This window comes from Solea solea, chromosome 1 (assembly GCF_958295425.1).
Source record: "Solea solea chromosome 1, fSolSol10.1, whole genome shotgun sequence".
Classification (NCBI taxonomy): Eukaryota; Metazoa; Chordata; class Actinopteri; order Pleuronectiformes; family Soleidae; genus Solea; species Solea solea.
In genome coordinates, this window is record NC_081134.1 from 28,130,692 (window position 1) to 28,154,966 (window position 24,275).

At 41.1% G+C, this 24,275-nt stretch overlaps 1 protein-coding gene across 3 annotated transcripts in view; it reads left to right on the plus strand.

Moving 5' to 3' along the window:
- Window positions 1–24,275, plus strand: part of LOC131445859 (sodium channel protein type 4 subunit alpha-like) — a 103,733-nt gene that overhangs the window by 48,456 nt on the left and 31,002 nt on the right. For all 3 annotated transcript variants that reach the window (XM_058616780.1, XM_058616690.1, XM_058616606.1), the window contains 10 exons: window positions 1,394–1,535; window positions 2,460–2,657; window positions 3,377–3,559; window positions 3,629–3,886; window positions 4,380–4,505; window positions 11,301–11,421; window positions 11,763–12,001; window positions 16,497–16,670; window positions 18,484–18,645; window positions 18,859–19,053. In XM_058616780.1, coding sequence (XP_058472763.1) covers window positions 1,394–1,535; window positions 2,460–2,657; window positions 3,377–3,559; window positions 3,629–3,886; window positions 4,380–4,505; window positions 11,301–11,421; window positions 11,763–12,001; window positions 16,497–16,670; window positions 18,484–18,645; window positions 18,859–19,053 — 1,798 coding nt within the window. The remainder of the gene's footprint in view (window positions 1–1,393; window positions 1,536–2,459; window positions 2,658–3,376; window positions 3,560–3,628; window positions 3,887–4,379; window positions 4,506–11,300; window positions 11,422–11,762; window positions 12,002–16,496; window positions 16,671–18,483; window positions 18,646–18,858; window positions 19,054–24,275) is intronic.

Below are 24,275 nucleotides of genomic sequence, written 5' to 3' on the forward strand. Positions count from 1 at the left end.
TCTCTAAACATCAAACTAACTTAACTTAATTTAACTTAATGTGCTGTTGAAACTTTGTAAATGTCCGTATTGTGGGATTATTAAATGTGAATTTTAGAAATGTAATGACTTCACAGAATTCAAGTCACTAAAAATAATCCCATTTTCGGTGATTGGATCATGAGACCATAATCTACATTAGATTAAATGAGATGGGGGGAATTGGATTAATTCTGATGAGACTGGAGTTAGATTTTCATATAAACGAAGAAGGTGGGATTAATTAGGTTTGGTAAATTTAGATTAGCACTAAATTAGAATATGTATTATTACTTTTAATCTGGATTATTTGGATAAAAATCAGATTAGGAAAAACTGAATTAACTGCTGAATTAAATTACTTTGGCCGAGATGAGATTAGACCAGGCTGAAATTTTGATTCAATTCAATTAAATTAGATTAGTTTGGATTGCATTAGATTTGGTTCAGTTAGAATAATTTGGTTTGAATTAGATTGGTTTGTTTTAGATTTGAATAGTTCAGATTAGATTAGATTAGACTATCATAATCCAGACAATAGTCAGTCAGACAATCTCTGGGACAGAAAAAATTAATTGGCAAAATTAAAATTTTATGTCACAAAAATAATTTTTTAGGAAAAATTCTGTGAAATTGGATAAAGCGAGATTAGACATGGCTGTCATGAACTGGACTGGATTAGATTAAATGAGATTATAACACAAGAGATTAGATGTTTGTCTCGAGTTTCAGTGACGTGAAGGAAAATGTGGAGAAACACAGAGACAGAGGTGAAGCACACCCACGCACGCACACATACAGTCCATCAGTTTCCTAGCAGAGGCAGCACAAAACAGTCTCCCCCGGCAACCAGCTCTGGAATACTGTTGCTATAGCGATGCTAAGTACTCTCTTCCTCCTGGACTCGAGTTTACCTGAGTGTCATAATTAGAGACAGTCTGTGTGTGTGTGTGTGTGTGTGTGTGTGTGTCAGCAGGATATTTAAAGACGGACTGAAAAACTTTATTAACCTTTGAACTGAAACTAAATAAAACAGCTGTTTGATTGATTTGATCAATATTTCATGAATTATTCTCCAGGTGAGTTTATTTTTTTTTTTTTTCTTAAGAACAATTTAAAATGTGTTGTCTTGAGATGTTTTTTAGTGTTGGAATTATTAATATTTACAAAGTGACTTCATGAAATGATGATAGTTTTGTGTTTAAAGCTGCAGTACGTGACTGTTGTTGTTGTCACTTCCTGAAGGTTTGCGTGGACTCGTTGTCATCTTTCCTTCACCAGCTCGGTGTCGCTGTCGCCTCGTCTGTCCCTGACAAACAACATATAACTTCCTGTGTACAGCGCGAGTTTGAATGTTTTGTTGTTGTTGTTGCAGGAAGTGTCCAGACGGCTTTGAGTGTCTAAAAGCAGGAAGGAACCCTAACTACGGCTACACTAGCTTCGACACGTTCGGCTGGGCCTTCCTGTCCCTGTTCCGCCTGATGACGCAAGACTACTGGGAGAACCTTTACCACCAGGTGGTGCTCACTCACACTCAACACACCAAGACACTGAATCTGAGTGAAAACCATGATAAAGTGTAGAGGACCGAGTACAGAGCCTTGAGGAACACCACTTCTAATTATTATGTATATTAATGCATAATAAAGTTTTCACTTGACCCTTAATTCACCTCATATATTCAGCCACTGGGGGGTGCACAAGACTTCTCTAAGATAACGCTCCAAACTCTGGATAAACGCATCGGGGAAAGTGTGCAACAAAATAAAAACACGTTCTTCATTTATGGGCTTTTTACTCTCCAAACATTTTACTGTCCATTTATTTACATTTTGATACAGAATCTCTTTGAATCATATATATTTAGAATAAAAGCTCTTGTGTATGAAATTGTCACATGTTTGAAATCATCTCCTCAGCCACATACGGATTCTGGCGGGCCAGTTTTGGTCCATGGCCCGCCAGTTTCTGACCACTGGTTTATAATAGATTATGATTAAGGAAGATGTTTGTACTTTATTTATTTTTCGTCTTAATTATGAAATATGCAAATTGGCCAATTTGAATAATCAGGACGTCAGAAAATTATGTAAAGGGACAATATGTAAAATTAGAATCTAAAGACTTAAGTTTTTGTTCCCTGTTTTCACACGAACAACGAGAATATTTCACCTGAACATTTACGTGTGTGTGTGTGTGTGTGCGTGTGTGTGCATGCGTGCATGCGTGCGTGTGTCTCTGCCTCTGGCTGTGGAAACAGGAAGCTCCCACTCAGCCCTCATGGAGACAGAGAAACGTCTCCTACATTATTTTAATGAGGTCAAGACTGAAGTGTGATTTGTCTATAGCAGGACAGACAGACAGACAGACAGACAGACTCAGTGTGTCCTCTCCTTCTTCACCACGTCTCTCTGACTGTGTGTGTGTTGCTGCCCCTGCAGACGCTGCGTTCTGCCGGTAAAACCTACATGGTCTTCTTCGTGGTTGTGATCTTCCTGGGCTCCTTCTACCTGGTCAACCTGATCCTGGCCGTGGTCGCCATGGCGTACGAGGAGCAGAACCAGGCCACCATCGCGGAGGCGTGTCAGAAGGAGCGCGAGTTCCAGCAGGCCATGGAGCTTCTGAAGAAAGAGCAGCAGGTCCATAAACACCACACAAATGACACATTTACTCTGATAGTTAAGGCTGTGAGCGCCCCCTGCTGCTGAAAACTGAGTTTAGTCACTTAACAAAAAGACCCAGCTAATAAAATCTGTGCCATCTTGTCTAATAGTCACTGTTAGACAGACTTTTCCAACAGGAAACTGAAGTTTGTAAACCACTCACTCTCCCACACCAAACCCCATAGAGAAAATCAGGGATTTTAACATCACAGCACACAGGAGTTGTTGATCCACTGCTGCCTCCATCACTGAGTTCAAATGTCTCATTTTGTTAATTTGGCATTAATAATCTTTCATTCACATTTATTTCAGTGACACAAAGTGACCACATGAGGCAGCAGTGGATCAACAACTCCTGTGTGCTGTGATGTTAAAATCACTGATTTTCTTTATGGGGTTTGGTGTGGGAGAGTGAGTGGTTTTCCTGTTGGAAAAGTCTGTCTCACAGTGAGATAAAGACGTGAACAAGTTTTTAAGATTTTGTAGACTTGAACAGACGTAGATTTTATTAGTTTAGTGGCAGCCATTTTGTTTTCACTCAGACGGGGTAGAGAACTACTCTTCATCAAATCATCAATAAAACTCAACTACCCCTTTAAGCTTAGAACTACTTTTCTTGAAGGAAGTGAATGTGACACATGCTGCATTCAAGGACAATTGTAAATTAACCTTTCTGTTGGTTTCTTATTGGACAGGTTGCCGCAAACAAAACCCTGGACTCAGACTCGTTGATGTCACCAGACCTCTCGCCCTTCGGCCCGCCATTGGACAGCTCGGAGGAGCGGAGGCGGAGTCAAGCTTTGGTGGGCGTGGCCGACGTGGAAGTGAACCTATCTGAGGAGAAGCTGCTGCAGGTGGACATGATGGATGGAGGAAAGGTGAGCGGAGGACAAGTCAAACAAGTGTCTTTTAATGTCTGCAGTGAATAACTCCTCCCCCTCCTCCAGTCCCTCCACCCCCTCCTCGCCCGCTCCTTCTCCACCAGGACGCGGCGCAGCAGTCAGGTGTCCTCCATCTTTAACTTCCGCCTCAGGAGCCGGGGTTCAGATGGAGAGATGGCTGACGATGAGTACAGCATCCCGGGCGATGTGTTGGAGGGCGGAGGAGGACGGACCTACAGCGGCGGCACGTTCAGCGGCATCCTGCCGTATCCATGGCCCAAACGCAGGTCGAGCTCCTACAGCACGGCGAGCAGGGGCTCACAGGTGAGACGCAGCCACACTGAAGCCATAGTTCAGGTGTTCTAGACGTGTGGTTGTATGAGGCACTGCAATTTAAAGCAACTTCATTTGTTTCTGAAAGGTCAAGACATACGAGACTTAACTGACACTGACTGTGAGCGGCCCTGCTGCTGAAAACACATTTTAGCCACTTAATAAAAGACTCAACTCATGAAATCTATGTCAGTTTAAGTCTACGATATCTATAGAACATGTTCACGTCTTTATCTTTAATCTTATTCATTGGTTCATCTATTTATTCATGATGAAAATAAAGAAAAGCTGATTTTAGCCACCGAACAAAAGACGTGTGGACTAAAATCTACGTCAGATTAAGTCTACAACGTCTTTGAGAATGTTCACGTCTTTATGGTGTCTTTTTGGTGTGGGAGAGTGAGTGGTTTACAAACTTCAGTTTCCTGTTGTGATTACACTTAATGACACGTGTGTGTGTGCGCATGCGTGCGCGTGTTTTCAGGTGTTTTATCCGACTCTGAACATCAACGGGAAACTGTTTGTCACCATGGACCAGAACGGGGTCTCTTCCCCACCACTGCAGGGGCAGCTGCCTGCCTGCACCATGGAGAAGGTCAAGGAGGAAAGTGTGAGTACTGTGTGTGTGTGTGTGTGTGTGTGACAGTGGAAACAATGGTGAAAGCTGCAGCCATCCAACACTCAGACATGTGAATTATGAATCTGCTCCTCGCATAACTCCACTCTGATATCACCACACACACACACACACACACACACACACACACACACACACTGATATCTACCAGCTCAGATAACGAGGCTGTGGTATTCCCCCATCTACACTCATGCATGCATGCAAACACATAGGTTATAAAAAGAAACACACACATCTCCACATTAACACTCACATCTATTTTCAGTGGCTCCACCTTTCTAACCTGATTATTTTAATCAGGCATGTTCAGATTCATCAATACATAAATACATGTATGAAGAAATAAACACTAAGATGGAATCAGAGACCTCGAACACTCGGGGGCGGAGTCTGTGATTGACAGACAGTTGTAGAACTTGTTAATGTGACTGAAACTGAAGTTTGTAAACCACTCACTCACCAAACCCCATAGAGAAAATCAGTGATTTTAGCTCGTGGGGACACAGGAGCTGCTGGTCTACTGCTGCCTCGTGTGGTCACTTTGTGTCACTGATTTAAATATGAATGAAGGATTTTAAATGCCGAATTAACAAAATAACTTAGTGATGGAGGCAGCAGTGGATCAACAACTCCTGTGTGCTGTGATGTTAAAATCCCTGATTTTCTCTATGGGCTTTGGTGTGGGAGAGTGAGTGGTTTACAAACTTCAGTTTAAATCTGTCTCACAGTGAGATAAAGACGCGAACATTCTCAAAGACGTCGTAGACTTAATCTGACGTAGATTTTAGTCCACACGTCTTTTGTTCAGTGGCTAAAATCTGTTTTTCTTTATTTTCATCATGAATAAATAGATGAGCAAAAAAGTAAGATTAAATCTGACTGGACGTCACAGAAAGTTTTAACCGCCAATTTAATCAGAGTATCAGAAAAATCCCTGTTAGACAAAATGATTGACATGTGTTGAACACTAGGGGGCGGAGTCTTTGATTGACAGCCGGCTGTATAAGTGGTTTTCTGTGATTATTCATGTTTACGATGATGCTTTTGTCTGTTCACTGCGATTGTTAACGTGGTTTTAACGCCAGACACAAACACACTTATCTGAGTGGCTGCAGGTTAACATGACTCAGCGCTTTAGCCACAGTCCAGTTGTGATGTGAGCTGAGGACAAACATGAGACATCTGTTTATACTCAGACAGACTAACACAAAACACAATTAGACAAGACGTCTGTTCACGCAACAAAAACATCGCTTTTAACACCACAAATATGTTGCTCAATAAAAAACATCATTTACACCAAATATTGTAATTTTACAAAGAGGTGAAAACTAAAACAGACATTATTTATGTCTGTTTTATGTTTGTTTATTTTTTGTCGGGTCTGAATTAAAAAAAAAATGTTTTCAGGTCGAAATTTCAGACAATTTTACAGAATTTACGAGATTTTTTTTCAGGTTGAAATTTCTGCATTTTTTTCAGAATTACAAAATCTTAAAACTGAAGGTTTGAATGTTAAAAGTAACGTTAACTTTAATGAGGTATTCTTCCTATGACACTGAGACAGGCCTCAATCTCTATTGGCGAAGAAAGATAAAGATCCACTCTTTTGTACATCACATCGTCCCGTTTCTCTGTTAAATGTGGATATTATCCAAAGTGTTGGCTCAGCGCCTAGAGAGTGTGATCCCCGATATTATTTCACCTGATCAAACAGGATTTATTCAGGGCCGACACTCTTACTCAAATTTGAGAAAGCTATTCAATGTTGTCCACTCAGCCCGGTCAACATGCCCCCAGGTAGTAATTCACTCGACACTGAAAAGGCCTTTGACCGGGTCGAGTGGGAACATTTATTTTTCACTCTTCAAAAGTTTGCCTTTAAAGAGGGGTTCATAGCCTGGATCAAGTTGCTTTACTCTTCCCCCCTGGCATCTGTGGTCTCTAATAGTACTTAGTCTGATTACTTCCCTCTCAGACGGGGGACAAGACAGGGGTGTCCTCTGTCCCCTCTCTTGTTTGCATTGGCCATTGAGCCCTTAGCAATTGCACTGTGACTCTGTAAGGACTTTAAGAGTATACAGCGGGAGGGCCTAGAGTTTAAAGGCGACAGAATGCTTGTATCACACATATATGTTAGTTATGGAGGTCTACTTACATATATTAACTTGTTTTCATGGTTAAAATCCTCCTAATCGCTGCAAACGAGCCGATCAAAATATCTCCTCACTGACGCTCTCGTCGCGCTGTTTCAGACCAAAACCACACCCCCAGAATGTGGACTGTGTTGTGATTGGCCAGCCAAAGAGAGCTTTCCCACTGTCCTGTAATTGGCCAGGTTCCTGGAAGTGACGTAATAGATAGGCCAGCTCTCAGATACACAGCTCCCCCTCTGGCACGGTGGATGCTCTGCATCTCAGCAGCTACAACGAGAGTAGTTCTTCTTCTTCTGCGGTTGAATGTACGCAACCGGATGTGCCCGGACTAGTGCCCGCACCGGGAGGCGCTACGGTGGTGAGAGGAGTGGTGAGGATTTCTGATGACGACATCAAACTACGGAAGTGCCGATCCGCTTCGCAGAGCCCAGGAAAACAATACAACACTATTTTCTCAGCAGTGGCTGAACTGTTTGTTCTGAAACTTTAGGGTTTCATAAACGAGGTAATGACGCAGATACACACACACACAAACGCAGCGTTAATTGGAGCTTCCGGTCTATGTGGGCTTTAAAACGTCTCTTTATCTGCTTTTATATGTTTCCAACCCAACTTCATCACTCCCCTGCATTCTAGATATTCTGAATCAGTTTGGAAAGATCTCTGGATATAAGTTGAATTTGCAAAAGGGCGAACTTCTCCCCCTAAACTCTAAGCAGATGAAATTCCCTCTTATCTTTTCCCCTTTAAAAAGGTCCAAAATGGCCTTAAATATCTGGGAATTGAGGTCACTCGCTCTTTCCCTGCTACCTTTAAGAAAGATTTCATGGCTGTCCTTAATAAATGTAAGCAGGATATGAACCGATGCCATTGTCAGTATTAGGGCGTGTTAACCTTATTAAAATGATAGTATTGCCAAAATGTTTATATCTTTTCCAAAAACATCCCAATTTTAATTAAAAAATCTTTCTTTAAAGCACTTGATAAAACTATTGTCTCTTTCATATGGGTGAACAAACCTAGTCGTATCAGCAAGACTCGCCTCCAGGGATCGAAGCGCTCTGGAGGACTTTTTTATTATTGGGCATGCAACATCCAGAAATGAATTCACTGGATTGAAGATAATCCAATCGCAGATAAAGCAGACTGCGTGCAACTGGAGTTTATTAGCAAAAACATGAGCTCAAATACAATAGTTAATCAATCCGTAAGAATTTGAGCTCAATTTAGAAAACATTTTGGGCTACAGAGGCCCTCTATCCTCTGACCTGTTCAGTCAAATTACATGTTCATTCCCTCTTGTACTGATCCTGCATTCAGTCTGTGGTTTAACAAATGGATCAAGTCAATGTGTAACTTATATATAGACTACATAATTATGTCTTTTTCTCAATTATCCCAAATTTACGACTTACCTAAGAACCGTTACTTACAGGTTAGGAGCTTCGTACAAAAGACATTTAATTCATTAGCCCAGATCTACGATCTCATCCAGAGCATTAACCCACACTCCACTGAAAACTTAAGAAAGGCCTGGGAGTAGTTTTTAGAGACGATCAATGGGATTCCATCTTAAATCTGATACACACATCATCTACGTTAAATGCGTAAGTCGCTTTGGATAAAAGCGTCTGCTAAATGACATGTAATTTAATGTAATCTACGTCTGCTAAGCACGGTTTAATCCGACTGAGGGTGGTACATAGCGCTCACTTTACTAACGCCAGGCTGGCAAAGATCTATCCGAATGCTAATCCATTATGCCCCCCGATGTAGAGGTCAGCCAGCAGACCTAATGCACATGTTCTGGCTGTGTCCAAACCTCTCCACCTTTTGGTTAAGTCTTTTTAAAGCTTTTACTGAGATGTTTGGAACCCAGTTAGGTCCTGACCCGATCTGTGCCCTCTTTGGTCTAACACCAGAGGAATCTCGGGCTGTTTTACCAGCTTAAGCCTATGTAGTTATAGCCTTTACCACGCTCCTTGCAAGACGTTTGATCCTTTTCAGATGGAAACAACAAGCTCCTCCATCCTTTTCTCATTGGGTCAATGATGTTATGTATTTTTTAAAGCTAGAAAAAATCAAATACACACTCAAAGGATCCTCTCAATCTTTTTTCAAAATATGGAGGCCCTTTCTCGACTTCTATGACTCCTTGCAGGAACCCCTTGACAATGAATAGGGTGGAACTCATACACGATGAGTGTGCACTGTAAAGTCTGTTTTAAGACAGTGGCAACAAAAGGCAGCGCCAGAACTAACCTGTTCCAGCACCTTAAAAATAAGCATGCAGCCGAGTGGGAGCAGTGTGTTGCCCTGCAATCTGCTAAGAAGCATAACGATAGCCCCCAAACAACACAGAGGCAGGTAGTGTTAGCCGCTTCATTTGCACACAATACCCCGTATGAAGCTAATTTAATTTGTACTTTATTAATTTCTCTTTGTTTAAGAGAATAGAGCAACCCTTTATTTATTTATTTATTTATATTTACTTTATTCCTTGTAGGGAAATTCATTTAGTTTGTTCTGCCATTTAAATAAAAACATTTGAAATAGTTATTTTTGTCTTAAGTAGTTTGTTTGAAAAAAAGAAAATTGATTAAAATCGAAAATTGGATTTAAAAAAAAAAAATCGGGGATTTTATTTTTAGGCCATATCGTCCAGCCCTAATAAATATATCTTTATTAGTAAGGCTGTTTTTGCTTTTGTTTTTGTTGTTGTTGTGCTTGCTTCTGTTTTGTTATTCTCTTTTCTCTCTATTTTTGTTTTCTTACTCCCCAATTGTGCTTTATATCCTATAAACCTATGGATGGGTGGGTGGGCGGGTAGGAGGGGTTGGGAAGGCAGAAGTCACTGTGTCAACGTATCTGCTGAATGCACTTCTACATTTTGGAGATGAATGTGTAAATTGAAGTGATATGCATATGTTCTGTATTTTTCATCTCTGTGGGATAATAATTGTAAAAAAAACAATAAAACATATTTACAAAAATTGTTTTACATTAACATCAAAAACAAAAATTGTTTAATAATAAGGACACATTTTTTATAAAAGCACGAAATCTCACACGAATAATTAAACATTTTTTGCGAGGATTTCCTTGTCTTTAGGGGCGGAGCTTAGCTCTTTTGTCAAGCTGTAGCTTTGATCGTTGAATTTTATAAACATTTATTATGTTTTTTTTATAACAAAATAAAAATTTAATGAAAAACAAAATCACAGCACAGCGTTGTACAGCTGTGTGTGACCTGTAGGGGGCGTGTGGGAGGTCACTCACCTGACTGACGGCTCCGTCCTCATGTCTGATGGAGACATGGGGATGGATAATGGGGGTTACCATGGCAACCGACAGCAGCTCACTGGAGCTGAATTAGAGCACGGCTCTGTGTGTGTGTTTCCCTGGTGCTTCCCTGCCTGGCACACAGACAGGATGTGGGCGTCATCGCGGGCGGCGACCTTCAGGCCCACATGTCATGTCTCATTGGAGGAACAGGAAGTGTTATGTAATCAGAGTCGTGCGTGTGTGCGTGTGTGTGAACTCTCCTGAGACCAGAGCCCAGCTCTGTTCAAACCTGCACAACTTTATTTAAAACATCACACATGCACAAGCTCCCAGCGGGGGGGAACCTGAGAAACCTGCTAGGCATGATGGGAAAATATATCCAAATAATCCCTGTGGGGGGTTCGTGAGACCAGATACGACGTCACTGAGGGACACGTGTGACATCATCATCATCACAGTGGAGTTTAAAGGGTTATTTCAGGGTTTATTTATAAGAGTGGTTGTGACTTGTGTAATAAAATCTACGTCAGTTCAAGTTTTCGACATCTTAACAACATGTTCACGTCTTTATCTCACTGTGAGACGGACTTTCCCAACAGGAAACTTAAGTTTGTAAACCACTCACTCTCCCACACCAAACCCCACAGAGAAAATCAGTGATTTTAACATCACAGCACACAGGAGTTGTTGATCCACTGCTGCCCCAATCACTTAGTTCAAATGTCATATTTTGTTAATTCAGCATTGAAAATTCTTTGTTCAGATTTATCTCAGTGATACAAAGTGACCACACAAGGCAGCAGTAGACCAGCAGCTCCTGTGTCCCCACGTGCTAAAATCACAGATTTTCTCTATGGGGTTTGGTGTGGGAGAGTGAGGCTAAAGTCTTTGTTTTTCCTTGTGTCTCAGGCTGGTTCTTCAAACTCCCTGAACTTTCCCTTTAGGGCTTTAATTTAAGATGACACACGCGCGCACACACACACACACACTGATCCCTCTGCTTCATTGGACACCAGTCATCACATGCTTATCTGTTGCCCTGGTGACAGGAAACGCACAGACAAAGAAAATCACTGCATCATGTTTGACCCATTTGACCTGACATGAATCTGTGTGTGAGTGTGATGTTGTTGTCATGGCAACAGCTCACACTTATGAATGAACCTGAAAAATTAGTTTGTGTGTGAATGTGTGTGTTATAGAGATGTCTCTTTCTGTCAAACTAAATAAAATGAACTGGTGTGTCCTCTATGTGTCCTGTGTGTCTCTTCTGTGTGTCCTGTGTCTCCTCTGTGTGTCCTCTCTGTGTCCTCTCTCTGTGTCTCAGGTTCCCACGTCGACCACAGAGCTCAGCACCATGTTGTTACCACGGCCTTTGTCCACTCAGGGCTCGGAGCGCAGAGGGAGAGCGCTCAGCGCCGCCAGCTACCTCACTGACGCTATGGAAGGTGTGTGTGTGTCTGCGTGAGAGAGAGACACTATAAAAAACCATAGGAAGTGAGGACATTTTGACCTGTGTGGACATGTTCTCTGGTCCTCGGCACTTTAAAGGACTTTCCATGGTTAAGAGTTTCAGGCCAGGACTAAGTTAAGGGTAAGGGTTAGACAGTAAGTTGTGATGGTTAAGGTAAGGGGTTAGTTTGTGTGTGTGCTTGTATTTGTTACCTCTCGAGGACCTTTTTTCTTGTCATAAACACTGACCTTGTCAGGACCAGTAGTCCTCATGGAGACCAAAACCTGGTCCTGATGAGGCAGAACCCTAACCCTTCTCTGCTTTGTTGCTTTGCAGAGCTGGAGGAGGCTCATAAGCGGTGCCACCCGTGCTGGTACGCCTTCGCCCAGCGTTACCTGGTGTGGGAGTGCTGCCCCCGGTGGCTGAGGCTGAAACAGCTGGTGAACATCATGGTGATGGACCCGTTCCTGGACCTGGCCATCACCATCTGCATCGTCCTCAACACGCTCTTCATGGCCATGGAACACTATCCTATGACCGAGGAGTTCAACAGCATGCTGGGCATCGGCAACCTGGTCAGTGAATGAGTCAGTGACTGAATCAGTGAGTGAGTCAGTGACTGAATCAGTGAGTGAGTCAGTGACTGAATCAGTGAGTGAGTCAGTGAGTGAATGAGTGAGTGAGTGAGTGAGTGACTGAGTCAATGACTGAGTAAGTGACTGAGTCAGTGAGTGAGTGACTGAGTCAGTGAGTGAGTCAGTGACTGAATAAGTGAGTGAGTCAGTGACTGAATCAGTGAGTGAGTCAGTGACTGAATCAGTGAGTGAGTCAGTGACTGAATCAGTGAGTGAGTCAGTGACTGAATCAGTGAGTGAGTCAGTGACTGAATCAGTGAGTGAGTCAGTGAGTGAATGAGTGAGTGAGTGAGTGAGTGACTGAGTCAATGACTGAGTAAGTGACTGAGTCAGTGAGTGAGTGACTGAGTCAGTGAGTGAGTCAGTGACTGAATAAGTGAGTGAGTCAGTGACTGAATCAGTGAGTGAGTCAGTGACTGAATCAGTGAGTGAGTCAGTGACTGAATCAGTGAGTGAGTGAGTGACTGAGTGACTGAGTGAGTGAGTGACTGAGTCAATGACTGAGTGAGTGACTGAGTCAGTGAGTGAGTGACTGAGTCAGTGAGTGAGTCAGTGACTGAATAAGTGAGTGAGTCAGTGACTGAATCTGTGAGTGAGTCTGTGATTGAATGATTGAGTGAGTGAGTGAGTGACTAAATCAGTGACTGAGTCAGTGAGTGAATGAATGATTGAGTGAGTGAGTCAGTGACTGAATCAGTGAGTGAGTCTGTGAGTGAATGACTGAGTGAGTGAGTGAGTCAGTGACTGAATCTGTGAGTGAGTCTGAGTGAATGACTGAGTGAGTGACTAAATCAGTGACTGAGTGAGTGAGTGACTGAGTCAGTGACTGAGTCAGCGACTGAGTCAGTGACTGAGTGAGTGAGTGAGTGACTCGGTGAGTGAGTGAATGAGTGAGTGGATGATAGATATATGAATTGATGGATGATGTTTAGTTGGATGGATGATGTTTGTGTAACAGTAGAAAAGCAGATCGTCTTTTACGTCACTCACTCTCTCACACCAAAGCCCATAGAGAAAATCAGTGATTTTAGCTCTCGGGGACACAGGAGCTGCTGGTCTACTGCTGCCTCGTGTGGTCACTTTGTGTCACTGAGGTAAATCTAAAAGAAGGATTTCGAAAGCCGAGTTCACAAAATAATAATAATACATTTGAACTTAGTGATGGAGGCAGCAATGGATGAGCAACTCCTGTGTGCTGTGATGTTAACATCACTGGTTTTCTCTATGGGGTTTGGTGTGGGAGAGTGAGTCTGTGTTTCAAGATCAGATTTGACACAAACAGGTCAGATTAATGTAAACCAGAGTGAATTTTCACCTGCAGGTGAACACATGAACTGCAGGTGACAGCAGCTGAGAGGCCGATGCTGTATGTTAATGAGTTCACCTGAGGACACAGGCACACCTGTGCGCACGCACGCACGCACACACACAGTAGAGAATGTTAATAAAGTTTAAAAGTAGAAACAGGAGCCTCATGTTTGACATTTGACATCACGATCACATGTACAGATCTACATATGGACATGTAACATATATACTGCATATACTATATATATGTATAAAGATACATGTATAACAGCATATACATAATGTTTATAACTACATATATAACCACGTAAACATTAGTGTGACTAACAGAGGATTGATTTTGATCATGATTTGATTCTATATGTTCATGACTGTATATAAACAACATCTACACCTACACACACAGTCAGAGCAGTTAAACTGTGTAATGTCCCTTTAACTCAACACAAACCAAGTCCAAATGTCTTCATTTAAGTTTAGAGACGATTAGGACAAAAAAAAATGCTGAGTCAAGTCACAGGATCAGACTGCAGCGTGTGTGTGTGTGTGTGTGTGTGTGTGTATCTATACAATAAAACCTCTAATCCTCGCAGATGTTTACATAGCATTTAGTATTAAGTTAGGCTTTGTGGTTGTGTGTGTGGGTGTCATGTCAGGTCATTACTGCACTGACTGAATCAATGTCAGCTAATGCTTCCACTGTTTGTTGTTGTTTGCTCTCTGCTTTATTTGCTCTTTAGGTTTCACTTATCAATATTTCCATGGCTGTAAAGATCTAAAGGCTGCATACCATTTAGTGGAGGCTTTTATGCAAACATACAGACGCTGTGTGCTCTAAGTGCTGCTCTCTCTCTGTCTCCTGACCTGAGTGTGTGTTTACTGTCACTGATGACAACAAAAACTGTCATCGACTCACACTGGTCACATCAGCTGACTCATGTTTATGAGGCAGAGTTGTTTTGTTTTGCCAATCAATCAATCGATCAACCAGTGAGTGAGTGAGCTAATCAATGACGAGTGAGGGAAGTGCTGTATCGACACAGAAGCTTTGGTTCCAGTGACATCAAGAGAAAAACAATACCAATCAAATACATATGAAAAGTTTGTAAACCACTCACTCTCCCACACCAAACCCCATAGAGAAAATCAGTGATTTTAACATCACAGCACACAGGAGTTGTTGATCCACTGCTGCCTCCATCACTAAGTTCAAATGTCTTATTTTAATACTTCAGCATTAAAAGTCCCGCGTACAGGTTTACCTGAGTGACACAAAGTGACCACACGAGGCAGCAGTAGACCAGCAGCTCCTGTGTCCCTGTGAGCTAAAATCACGGATTTTCTCTATGGACTCTATGGTGTGGGAGAGTGAGTGGTTTACAAACGTCAGTTTCCTGTTGGAAAATCTGTCTCACAGTGAGATAAAGACGTGAACATATTCTTAAGATGTTTTAAACTTAAACTGACACAGGTTTTTATTAGTCACGTCTTTTGTTCAGTGTCTAAAATCTGTTTTTCCTCATTTCCCCGTCTTATTTTTAGCCATTTTGTTTTCTAGATTTCTGGAATCTGTCCAACAACAAACAGATATTCGATTAATTTCATCACAATTTAAAGCGTCGTCAGGGATAGTGGTGTGCCGATGCATATTCATATATTATTTATTGTAATTATTTATATGCTAATGTTTTCACTTCACTTCTATTGCTGCACGGATCAATAATTTCCTCATCAATAATTGAGGAATTATTACCTAAACTGGCCCACAGCCCATAATATACCTCCTTTTAATCTGAAATATTAATTTCTATGACTCAAACAGTTTGATCCGCGGTTTAACCTTGTGTCTGTGGTTTTATATGGTGTCACTTAAATCACTCTTCGTCCCGTTTATGATCCTGGGTTTGAACTTAAACCGCTCGTCTTCATCGTGTCACATGATTAGATGTTTGCGTTAAACAGCAGTTGAATAGCTGTACCGAGATTTGTGCCAAACAGTGTCTCCCCAGTATGTCTTTGTTTTCATGCTAACAGATTGTGCTAACGTTAGCGTGAAGTCATATAGTCGTGGAGAATTTCTTTTGTTTTTAAACAGCTGAACTTTCATTTTGGCTCCGACGTGTTTGTCGGTCGCACTGATTGGAAGTGACATGATCTTTTTGTGTGTGTGTGTGTGTGTGTGTGTGCGTGTTTGTGTGTGTAATTAACCCAGTCTGAAATGTCTTACCTCAAGGCTAACACTGCCCTTCACTTAGCTTTTTTACCTCTGTGTGTTTACAGTGTATGTGTGTGTCTGTGTCCGCTAAACAACATCTACAGATTATATGTATATATTTACTGTATAGCTAAGTTTGCAAACTAAACAGCTAATCCAGTCCATTTGATGAAAACAAAACAAAGAAAACCACTTGTAGCATGTGGTTATTGTTACAGTGTTAGCTAGATCAGCTAACGAGTGAATTGATGATTGCATTTGATGAAATCATTAAAAAGGTACTGTAATAACATTGCTACTGTTAGCAATTTAGCTAATCTAGTCAATTTGATAACTTTATTCCATACAGAAAAACATAGGAAAAACTACTACTAACATAGGTAGGTTTGCTAACACGTTAAGATAATCTAGACCATTTAATGAACACAAAATTGTATTTCATTGCGATAAAGATAAAACTAACGTGCTTAAAGTTGACGTTTATGTAAATTTGCAAACTCGTGAGCTAATTTAATCTCATTGAATAAAACAAATCATAGTATTTCATAAAGAAAAACACTAACATTTGGTTATTGTAATTTTAATTATGTTCAAGAACTAGCGAGCTAATATGGTCGATTTGATGAAAACAAAACATGGTATTTCATGTAAAAATAAAATACTGTAAAAAAGTGGCGACTGTTCTCACTAATCTAGTCACTTTAATAAAGACATAACATTTAATGTGAGCGTTTTAGCTAGGTTTGCTAATTACAAAGCCAATCTAGACCTTTATAAGAACAGTTTAGCATCATTACCACAAAAACCAAGTGACCAGCAGGTGGCAACTTCTTAAAAAGGTGACTCTGTATGTAAAATATGTTTGAGGACATGTGGACGTGTCTCATGTCTGTCTCCGTCTCTGTCCTCCAGGTCTTCTCAGGGATCTTCACAGCAGAGATGGTGCTGAAGGTCATTGCTCTGGATCCGTACTATTACTTCCAAACGGGATGGAACATCTTTGACAGCATCATCGTCTGCCTCAGTCTCATGGAGCTCGGACTGTCTGACGTGGAGGGTCTCAGTGTGCTGCGCTCCTTCAGACTGGTGAGTCACATGTTCTGAAAAACACAAAAAAAAAGATACAGGAACCACGTTTGGTAATTTTGCGTTGTGTTGTTTACGAGATACGCTAATGTCAACGTCCTCCCCATGTCCCCAGCGGAAGTTTCTGAAAGACGTGAATTCACAAAATTCGTAAAATGGTGGAGCTCTTGGACGTTTTATTTGATGTCCTCATAAAGGATTTGCTAAACATTCAATGCTAAACTTTATTCCATGAATGGCCGTTGCCCAGCAGCAATGTTCTCACAATTTTACAATTTGAATATAATACCACGTCGTAAATATACAAGTTTGCAATTCCCAATTGAAGGCAGCATTGCGATGCGTTCCCTATGAACGTTAACGCAACTTTTTCACGTCACGAGCGAGTCAACGCAAAGACTTGGGGAAACGCGACGAAGCGATTTAGGTCGTAAACTTCTTGTCCTTTGAGTTGTCATTTGCATGATGCCATTTCGGGAAATTTGAAAATGTTGCAGCTTCTTCTCAACTTAAACTGAAGGAGAAGAAGAAGAAGAGGACGGGACAATTGTAATACTCTTGAAATATTTTGCTACTAGTAATTTCAGTAGAGTAAAAAAAAAAAAACACACACAACCACATACAAAACACACTATTATGCACTATATTCACGAGACAGTTGATCTGCAACAACCATAGTGCACACTTGAAATAATTTCCTTATTTTCTCCAAACGATCGCCGTGAAAAATGCACATGAAGGAGATCAAAACATGATAGATCGGTGGTGTTTATGCAGTGGCCATAGCTTACTTCAAAACCTGCCAAAGGTTCAAACGTCGTTGATGACAACAGCGGGGGCTAGCGCCAGACACATCGCTGGGCCTGGGGCATTCTGTCACTATGCGTCACATTTTGATTGGCTGACGACACACGTCAGTCAAAGTTATAACCAAATAGGAAATGGCAGCTTCAACGAAAGGCCAGCAATACTACTAGAGCAGGTCCACAGAGCTATGATGCGTTTAATGACATTATGGAAAATCCAGCTCAGCTTCACAAAAAATAACCATATTCTTTCTGGAAATATAATCATAACATTCTGAAAAAGTAATTGAATTCAGACACGTTCAGACACCACTGAGTAATTTCAATAGGCTGTACACTGAGACATGCAATGCTGCCCCCCACACATGAAAAGCGTGTTTTTCAACACCATCTAACAAGTACGTACTTGCTTACTTGGGAAGTATATACTTGACAAAATATGCTGGGAGTATATACTAGCCAAGTACAGGAGTACACAAAAATGACAGCGACGCCTGAGCCAGCGGATCATTTCATCAGGACAGGCCGAGGTAACGCTGCTCTGTGCCGGGCACAGTGAGCGCCGAGTGTCCACAGAGGCGGAGCTGATCACCTCCGACAAACGTCGCTGCCAAACTATAAATACGTCATATCTTAATACACAAACCACATGTTTGAATTCTAAATGACTCATTTCTCGCCTCAAATGATGTTAAAACTTTGTTCCGGGACACAGAAAAATATTTATTTCAGATTTATATTTCTGTTATCTGCTGCTATGTTCTGCCGAAATGTATTCTGGGAAACATGGCCATCCGAAGTACACTTAAGTCACCTCCGATGCCTACTTGGTAAAAATGGGTGGAGCAAGAACACTTCCGGGTTTGAGAACAGTCCTCGCTGTTCGCTTACTTGAGAATTGGAACAGAACATGGTCTGAGGCTGATGACGTTTTCACAAGTAAGGGAGTACGCAAGTACGCATAAGTACGGATATTGAGAAACGGCCTCTCTCTGTGTTTCCTGTAGCTGCGTGTTTTTAAGCTAGCTCGCTCATGGCCGACCCTCAACACCCTCATCAAGATCATCGGGAACTCCATGGGCGCTCTGGGAAACCTGACGCTCGTCCTCGCCATCATTGTCTTCATCTTCGCCGTGGTCGGGATGCAGCTGTTCGGGAAAAACTACCAGGTAATTGCGTATTCCAATTTCAGACTTAATGGTGCATTCCATTTGTAGTCGGAACTGGGAACTTCCAACTCAGGAAATTTGGCTAATTTTACCATTAATAGTTTCTGACCTCTTAACTGGATGGAAAGCAGCATAATCATGTGACTTAAAATGCAAGGGGTGTGACATTAACCCCACCCCCTCCCTCCCTGCCTACTTGCCCCACCCCCTCAGGACTGCGTGTGTAAGATCTCCAAGGACTGCACGATGCCTCGCTGGCACATGAAGGACTTCTTCCACTCGTTCCTCATCGTCTTCAGGGTTCTGTGCGGTGAGTGGATCGAGACCATGTGGGACTGCATGGAGGTGGCCGGTCAGCCGCTCTGCATCCTCGTCTTCATGCTCGTCATGGTCATTGGGAACCTGGTGGTGAGTCACCTTTGACCCTTTCAGCTGTGTGGGTTGTATGAGGTATTCTCACAGTTGACTGTGCTGTGAGCGCCCCCTGCTAAAATCACTGATTTTCTCTATGGGGTTTGATGTGGGAGAGTGAGGGGTTTACAAACGTCCATTTCCTGTTGGAGAAGTCTGTTTCACAGTGAGATAAAGACGTGAACATATTCTTAAACTGTCAGACATAAACTGACGTAGACTTTATGACACAAGTCTTTTATTAAAGACGCTAAAATCAGTTTTTCCTTGTGTTCCCTTCATATTTTCAACCATTTTGTTTTTGAGGCTCACTGTGGCTCTGATAACTGGAAGCCTTGTTGTGTTTCCTTTATGTAGAACAAGTATAATAATCACCTACACACAAACACACACACACACCAAAGCAGAGAGCTCGTCTTGCCAGGTAAAGGAGGAGAGGAAATGTTTCCTTTCTTCTGATAAGTATCCATCATCTCATGTTACACTGACACACACACACACACACTCACACTCACACAAACAAAAGCTCATCTTACCCGCTTCACTATAAAATGTTCTCCCACAGTGGGAACACATCATGTCTGCACCTCTAAACACATCAATCAAGACATCCATTTATCTGTGTGTGTCTGTGTGCGCGTGCGCACTTGTGTGTGTGTGTGTGTGTGTGAGACAGAAGACAGTCACTGCCGACTTCTCTAAAACTCACAGTACAGATGGTTGTGTATTTTATTTTGAAAGAATAACTACTAAAATGAAAGATTACATAAAAACATGTATTTTATTTTGTATGAATAACTACTAAAAATGAAAGATAACATAAAAATGTGGATATTATTTTGAAAGAATAACTACTAAAATGAAAGATAACATAAAAAGGTCTATTTTATTTTGAAAGAACAACTACTAAAATAAAATATATCATAAAAACGTATATTTTATTTTGTAGGAATAACTACTAAAATAAAAGATAACATAAAACATGTATTTTATTTTGTAGGAATAACTACCAAAATGAAAGGTAACATAAAACCCTGTATTTTATTTTGTAGCAATAACTACTAAGATAACAAATACATTTTTTTTGAAAGGTTACATTATTGATCAATAAAATGTCGCCTACTGCAGCTTTAACTGCAGGTGGCTCTGACTGCTTTTGTGTGAGTGAGAGAAAAAACGTCATGTTGGCTTTTATTTTAGCAGTGTTTCCTGTGTCGACAGGTGTGTGTGTGTGTGTGTGTATATATGTGTGTGTGTGTGTGTGTGTGTGGCAGCAGCAGATGTTTAGTTTTGCCGATTCTCGTCGTGACAAACGAGCGGCTGACTGTGTTTCCCTGAGCCAGCACTTCAGCTGCAGCACACCTGCCATGAGACTCCTCCCCCTCCTCCATCTCCTCCTCCTCCTCCTCTTCTACCTTTCCTCTCATCCTTCTCTTCAAACACACTCACTAAATTTAATCACCATGATGTTTTATTAGCTGATCACAAAACTCACGACTCAGCAGATTCAATGGCCAGACGTGATTTATTGGATGAATCCACTGTGTGTGTGTGTGTGTGAGCAGTGGGACTGTTCTTAATGAGGAGAAACATCTGGATCAAGAATTAAATTCCACTTCGGGAGCAGATGATGTTATCTGTACCAGTAATCTTGTTTAGGTGTATTTAAGTGACTTTGACTGAGGCAATAACACATAATCTCACAGATTATTGACTCATGTAATAAAATCTACGTCAGTTTAAGTCTACAACATCTTAAGAACATGTTCACGTCTTTATCTCACTGTGAGATATCTCACAGTGAGATACTCACAGTTTCCTGTTTCCAACAAGTTTGTAAAACACTCACTAAACCCCACACCAAACCCAAATCCCGAAGTGACAAAATAAGACATTTGAATTTATTGATGGAGGCATCAGTGGATCAAAAACTCCTGTGTGCTGTGATTTAAAAATCACTGTTTTTCTGTATGGGGTTTGGTGTGGTAAAGTGAGTGGCTTACAAACTTCAGTTTCCTGTAAAGATGTGTAAGTGTTCTTAAAACGATCCTGTTCACGGCAAAAGCTTTAAATCTTGTTGATGTTTAAAACAAATATGCATACAAAAAAATGATATAGATATAATTTCATCTTCTACCTTAAATTCACTGCATTGTGTGAAATCGCTGTGTTCATATACTTCTGATCTAGATTTGTATTCCTGTGTTTTAGTTCCATCTTTAAAGATCAAAAAGAGGATTTTAAACACATGAGTGACTAAACTGATATTTTTTGTGCTTCTCATCTTTTCACCTGTATCCTTGTCTCACCCCTCTACCCCTCTCCCCCCCCCTCCCCCTCCTCCTCTCCTCCTCCCCCCTCCCCCCTCTGTGGTTTCCTGTCCTCGTCCCCTCCGTCTCACGTTGCGAGTCCTTTTTTTTCACCCAGGGGGCTTTGCTCACGGGGTTTGCTGTGACGAGAAGTGGCTCCAAACATGGGTTGTGTTACTGCTCATTCATCAGCAGCTGCTGTGTCTGCTGTAGTCTTGTGTGTGTGTGTGTGTGTTGTGATGATGAAGCTCCTTCCAGGTGTTTCCTCGTGTGCCTGAGCTGAACCTTAGCCTGATTCTTTCACTGAAGCTTTCCCAAAGAAAAAAAACGAAGCTTACAGGGTTAGTTTAGGTTTTTGTGTGAGGTACTGACTCATAATCAGAGCTGTGAGCGCCCCCTGCTGCTGAGAACCAACATGAGACAGGCAGGATTATGCTTATCTCACTGTTAGACAGACTTTTCCAACAGGAAACTGAAGTTTGTAAACCATTCATTCTCCCACACCCAACCCCCTAGAGAAAATCAGAAATTTCAATGTCACAGCACACAAGAGTTGTTGATCCACTGCTGCCTCCATCACTAACTTCAAGTGTGTTATTATATAATTTTCGGCATTTGAAATCCTTGGTTCAGATTTACCTCAATGACACAAAGTGACCACACGAGGCAGCAGTAGACCAGCAGCTCCTGTGTCCCTGCCAGCTAAAATCACTGATTTTCTCAATGGGGTTTGGTGTGGGTTTTAGTAGGCACTTAATTGTCAGACAAAACAGATGGGATGAAACAAAAAGCATATTTGTGGACATTTTCTGGTCAGTTACATGTTTTGTTATATTATTTAAATACTTGTTGGTTTGTGTTATGTTTATAAGAATGAAAACAAAGTTGATAAATGATGATTACATGAAAAATTGGAGGTAGAAAACATCTATAGAAAATGGAAAAGGAAAGTAAAATAGAAGCCAGAGGCTCAGCTGTGTTTTGGTCTTCGTGTTTCACAGTTTGTGTGTGTGTGTGTGGCCGCTTCCCGTTTAATTGGTACGATTCAGTTAACGAGTTAAACGAGGTGAAGAGAGAGGATCAGGTGGTTCACTGCTCCACACACACACACACACACACATGCACACTGCAATGAAGCAGGTTATGAATGAAAAGTTACATATAAATTATGTAATATGATACAATATAATATAATTTTACCTCCGTGATTTTTCTAATTTTATATTTATACATAAAACAAAAAGAATGAATTATTTAAAAAATGAATAGACAAACGTAACGACACAAACACACACTGAACCTGTGCATACAGTTTGCTTCTATCGCCCCCTTGTGGCCAGATTATCAAACCGGTTTGTTGTTCATACAACTTCAGCGAGTGAACACATGAATATCGTTCCCCGTTGTCACTTCTGTTGCGGTTTCGTTATCGGCAGGCGGAAAACGCTGCAAGGTCATTGGTCGAGCGGTCGGGGGCTCGTTGCCATGTCAACTCAATCAATGGCATTGATTTATTGGTGTTTGAGTCGTGAGCTCAGCCAATCAGATGACCAGGAAACACACACACACACGTGTAACGTGTGTATTGATTACCCTTCAGTTAATGTATATCTCAGTCAACAGTGTCACGTTAATAAAACAATGAAACAAACTAGCATAGTTTCTTTTTTTTATTGTGTATAATTGTAAATTGTACATAAAAAATATATTTTTGGAAAAAGTCACAATAATCTATTGAAATTTATTGAATAATTTATTGAATTCAATGTTTTTTTTGTCTAACTTGAGTGATTGTTGAGATTTTGGGGTCACTGATATAAACCGTCACATCGTCGGCATATAGAGTGATCCCAGAGGTTTGTGTTCACACGAGCAACAAAAAACAAGACACGAGTTTGAGTAACACAGCTGGAATTTTGTTTACATTTCTGAAACATTTAGATGTGCGATCATCTGGAAAATGATGGTATCTGTAAGTTGTTTGGAAAATTTCACGTGCGTGTTTGACATGGCGCGGCTTCTCTCACGTCGAACAGACATGTTTTTGTATATAATTTGGTCACTGTGCAGATTTTTATCGCCCGTTTTTTGCTGCATTTTTCTCGTGACAAACGCTATTGAAGTTCTAAATTCTCAAATTTAAATTCTTCAGATCAAATACATTTGGAAGTTTTTAAAATTTGTCTTGGGAAAATTAATAAGTTTGTTAAGGTCCATGTGAGATGTCTTCAATTATTTAATGTGTCAATTAAATGGAGATAAATTGTAAATATATAGAAACTATCAATTTTTTACTTTGTAGTAAATAAAGATTTTCCGTCGTTCTGTGGGACACTGGATTATTTTGAATTTACTGACGCAAATCAACATGTTAAAATAATATAAAACATAAAGTTTAGTCCAGATGTCCAAACATTACTTTACATGTACATTCACACACACACACACACACACACAGAGAGATCAGAGGTCATTTTGTGGTTCCAGTTTTTGACCCACTGGCCTGTTTTTTCTTTTACACAAGAAACTGGAAACTCTTTACATAACCAACCGCTGTGTGTGTGCGCGCGCGTGTGTGTACATTAACAAGAGAAAAAAAAAGTCGGACAAAGCATCAGATGACTGGAGTCGACCTCATCTCTTAAAGGCTCCGCCCACATCAGCGTGTTTTCTCTGCAGAGAAGTCGGTTGTTATTAATGTTTGAACAGAAACTTGCAGCTGCTCAGAGCAGCCAGTAGGAGGCGCCCTCTGTCTCTAAACTCTCCTGTGATTGGTCAATAATCACAAACATGTGTCACCTACTGCCACGTTAATAAGAGACCTCCTGATGTGCCTTTGAGCAAAAGACCCCACAACAGACTGTCATCAGACACAGAAAGCTGCTACCTGATCCACCTGCCCTACTTCCT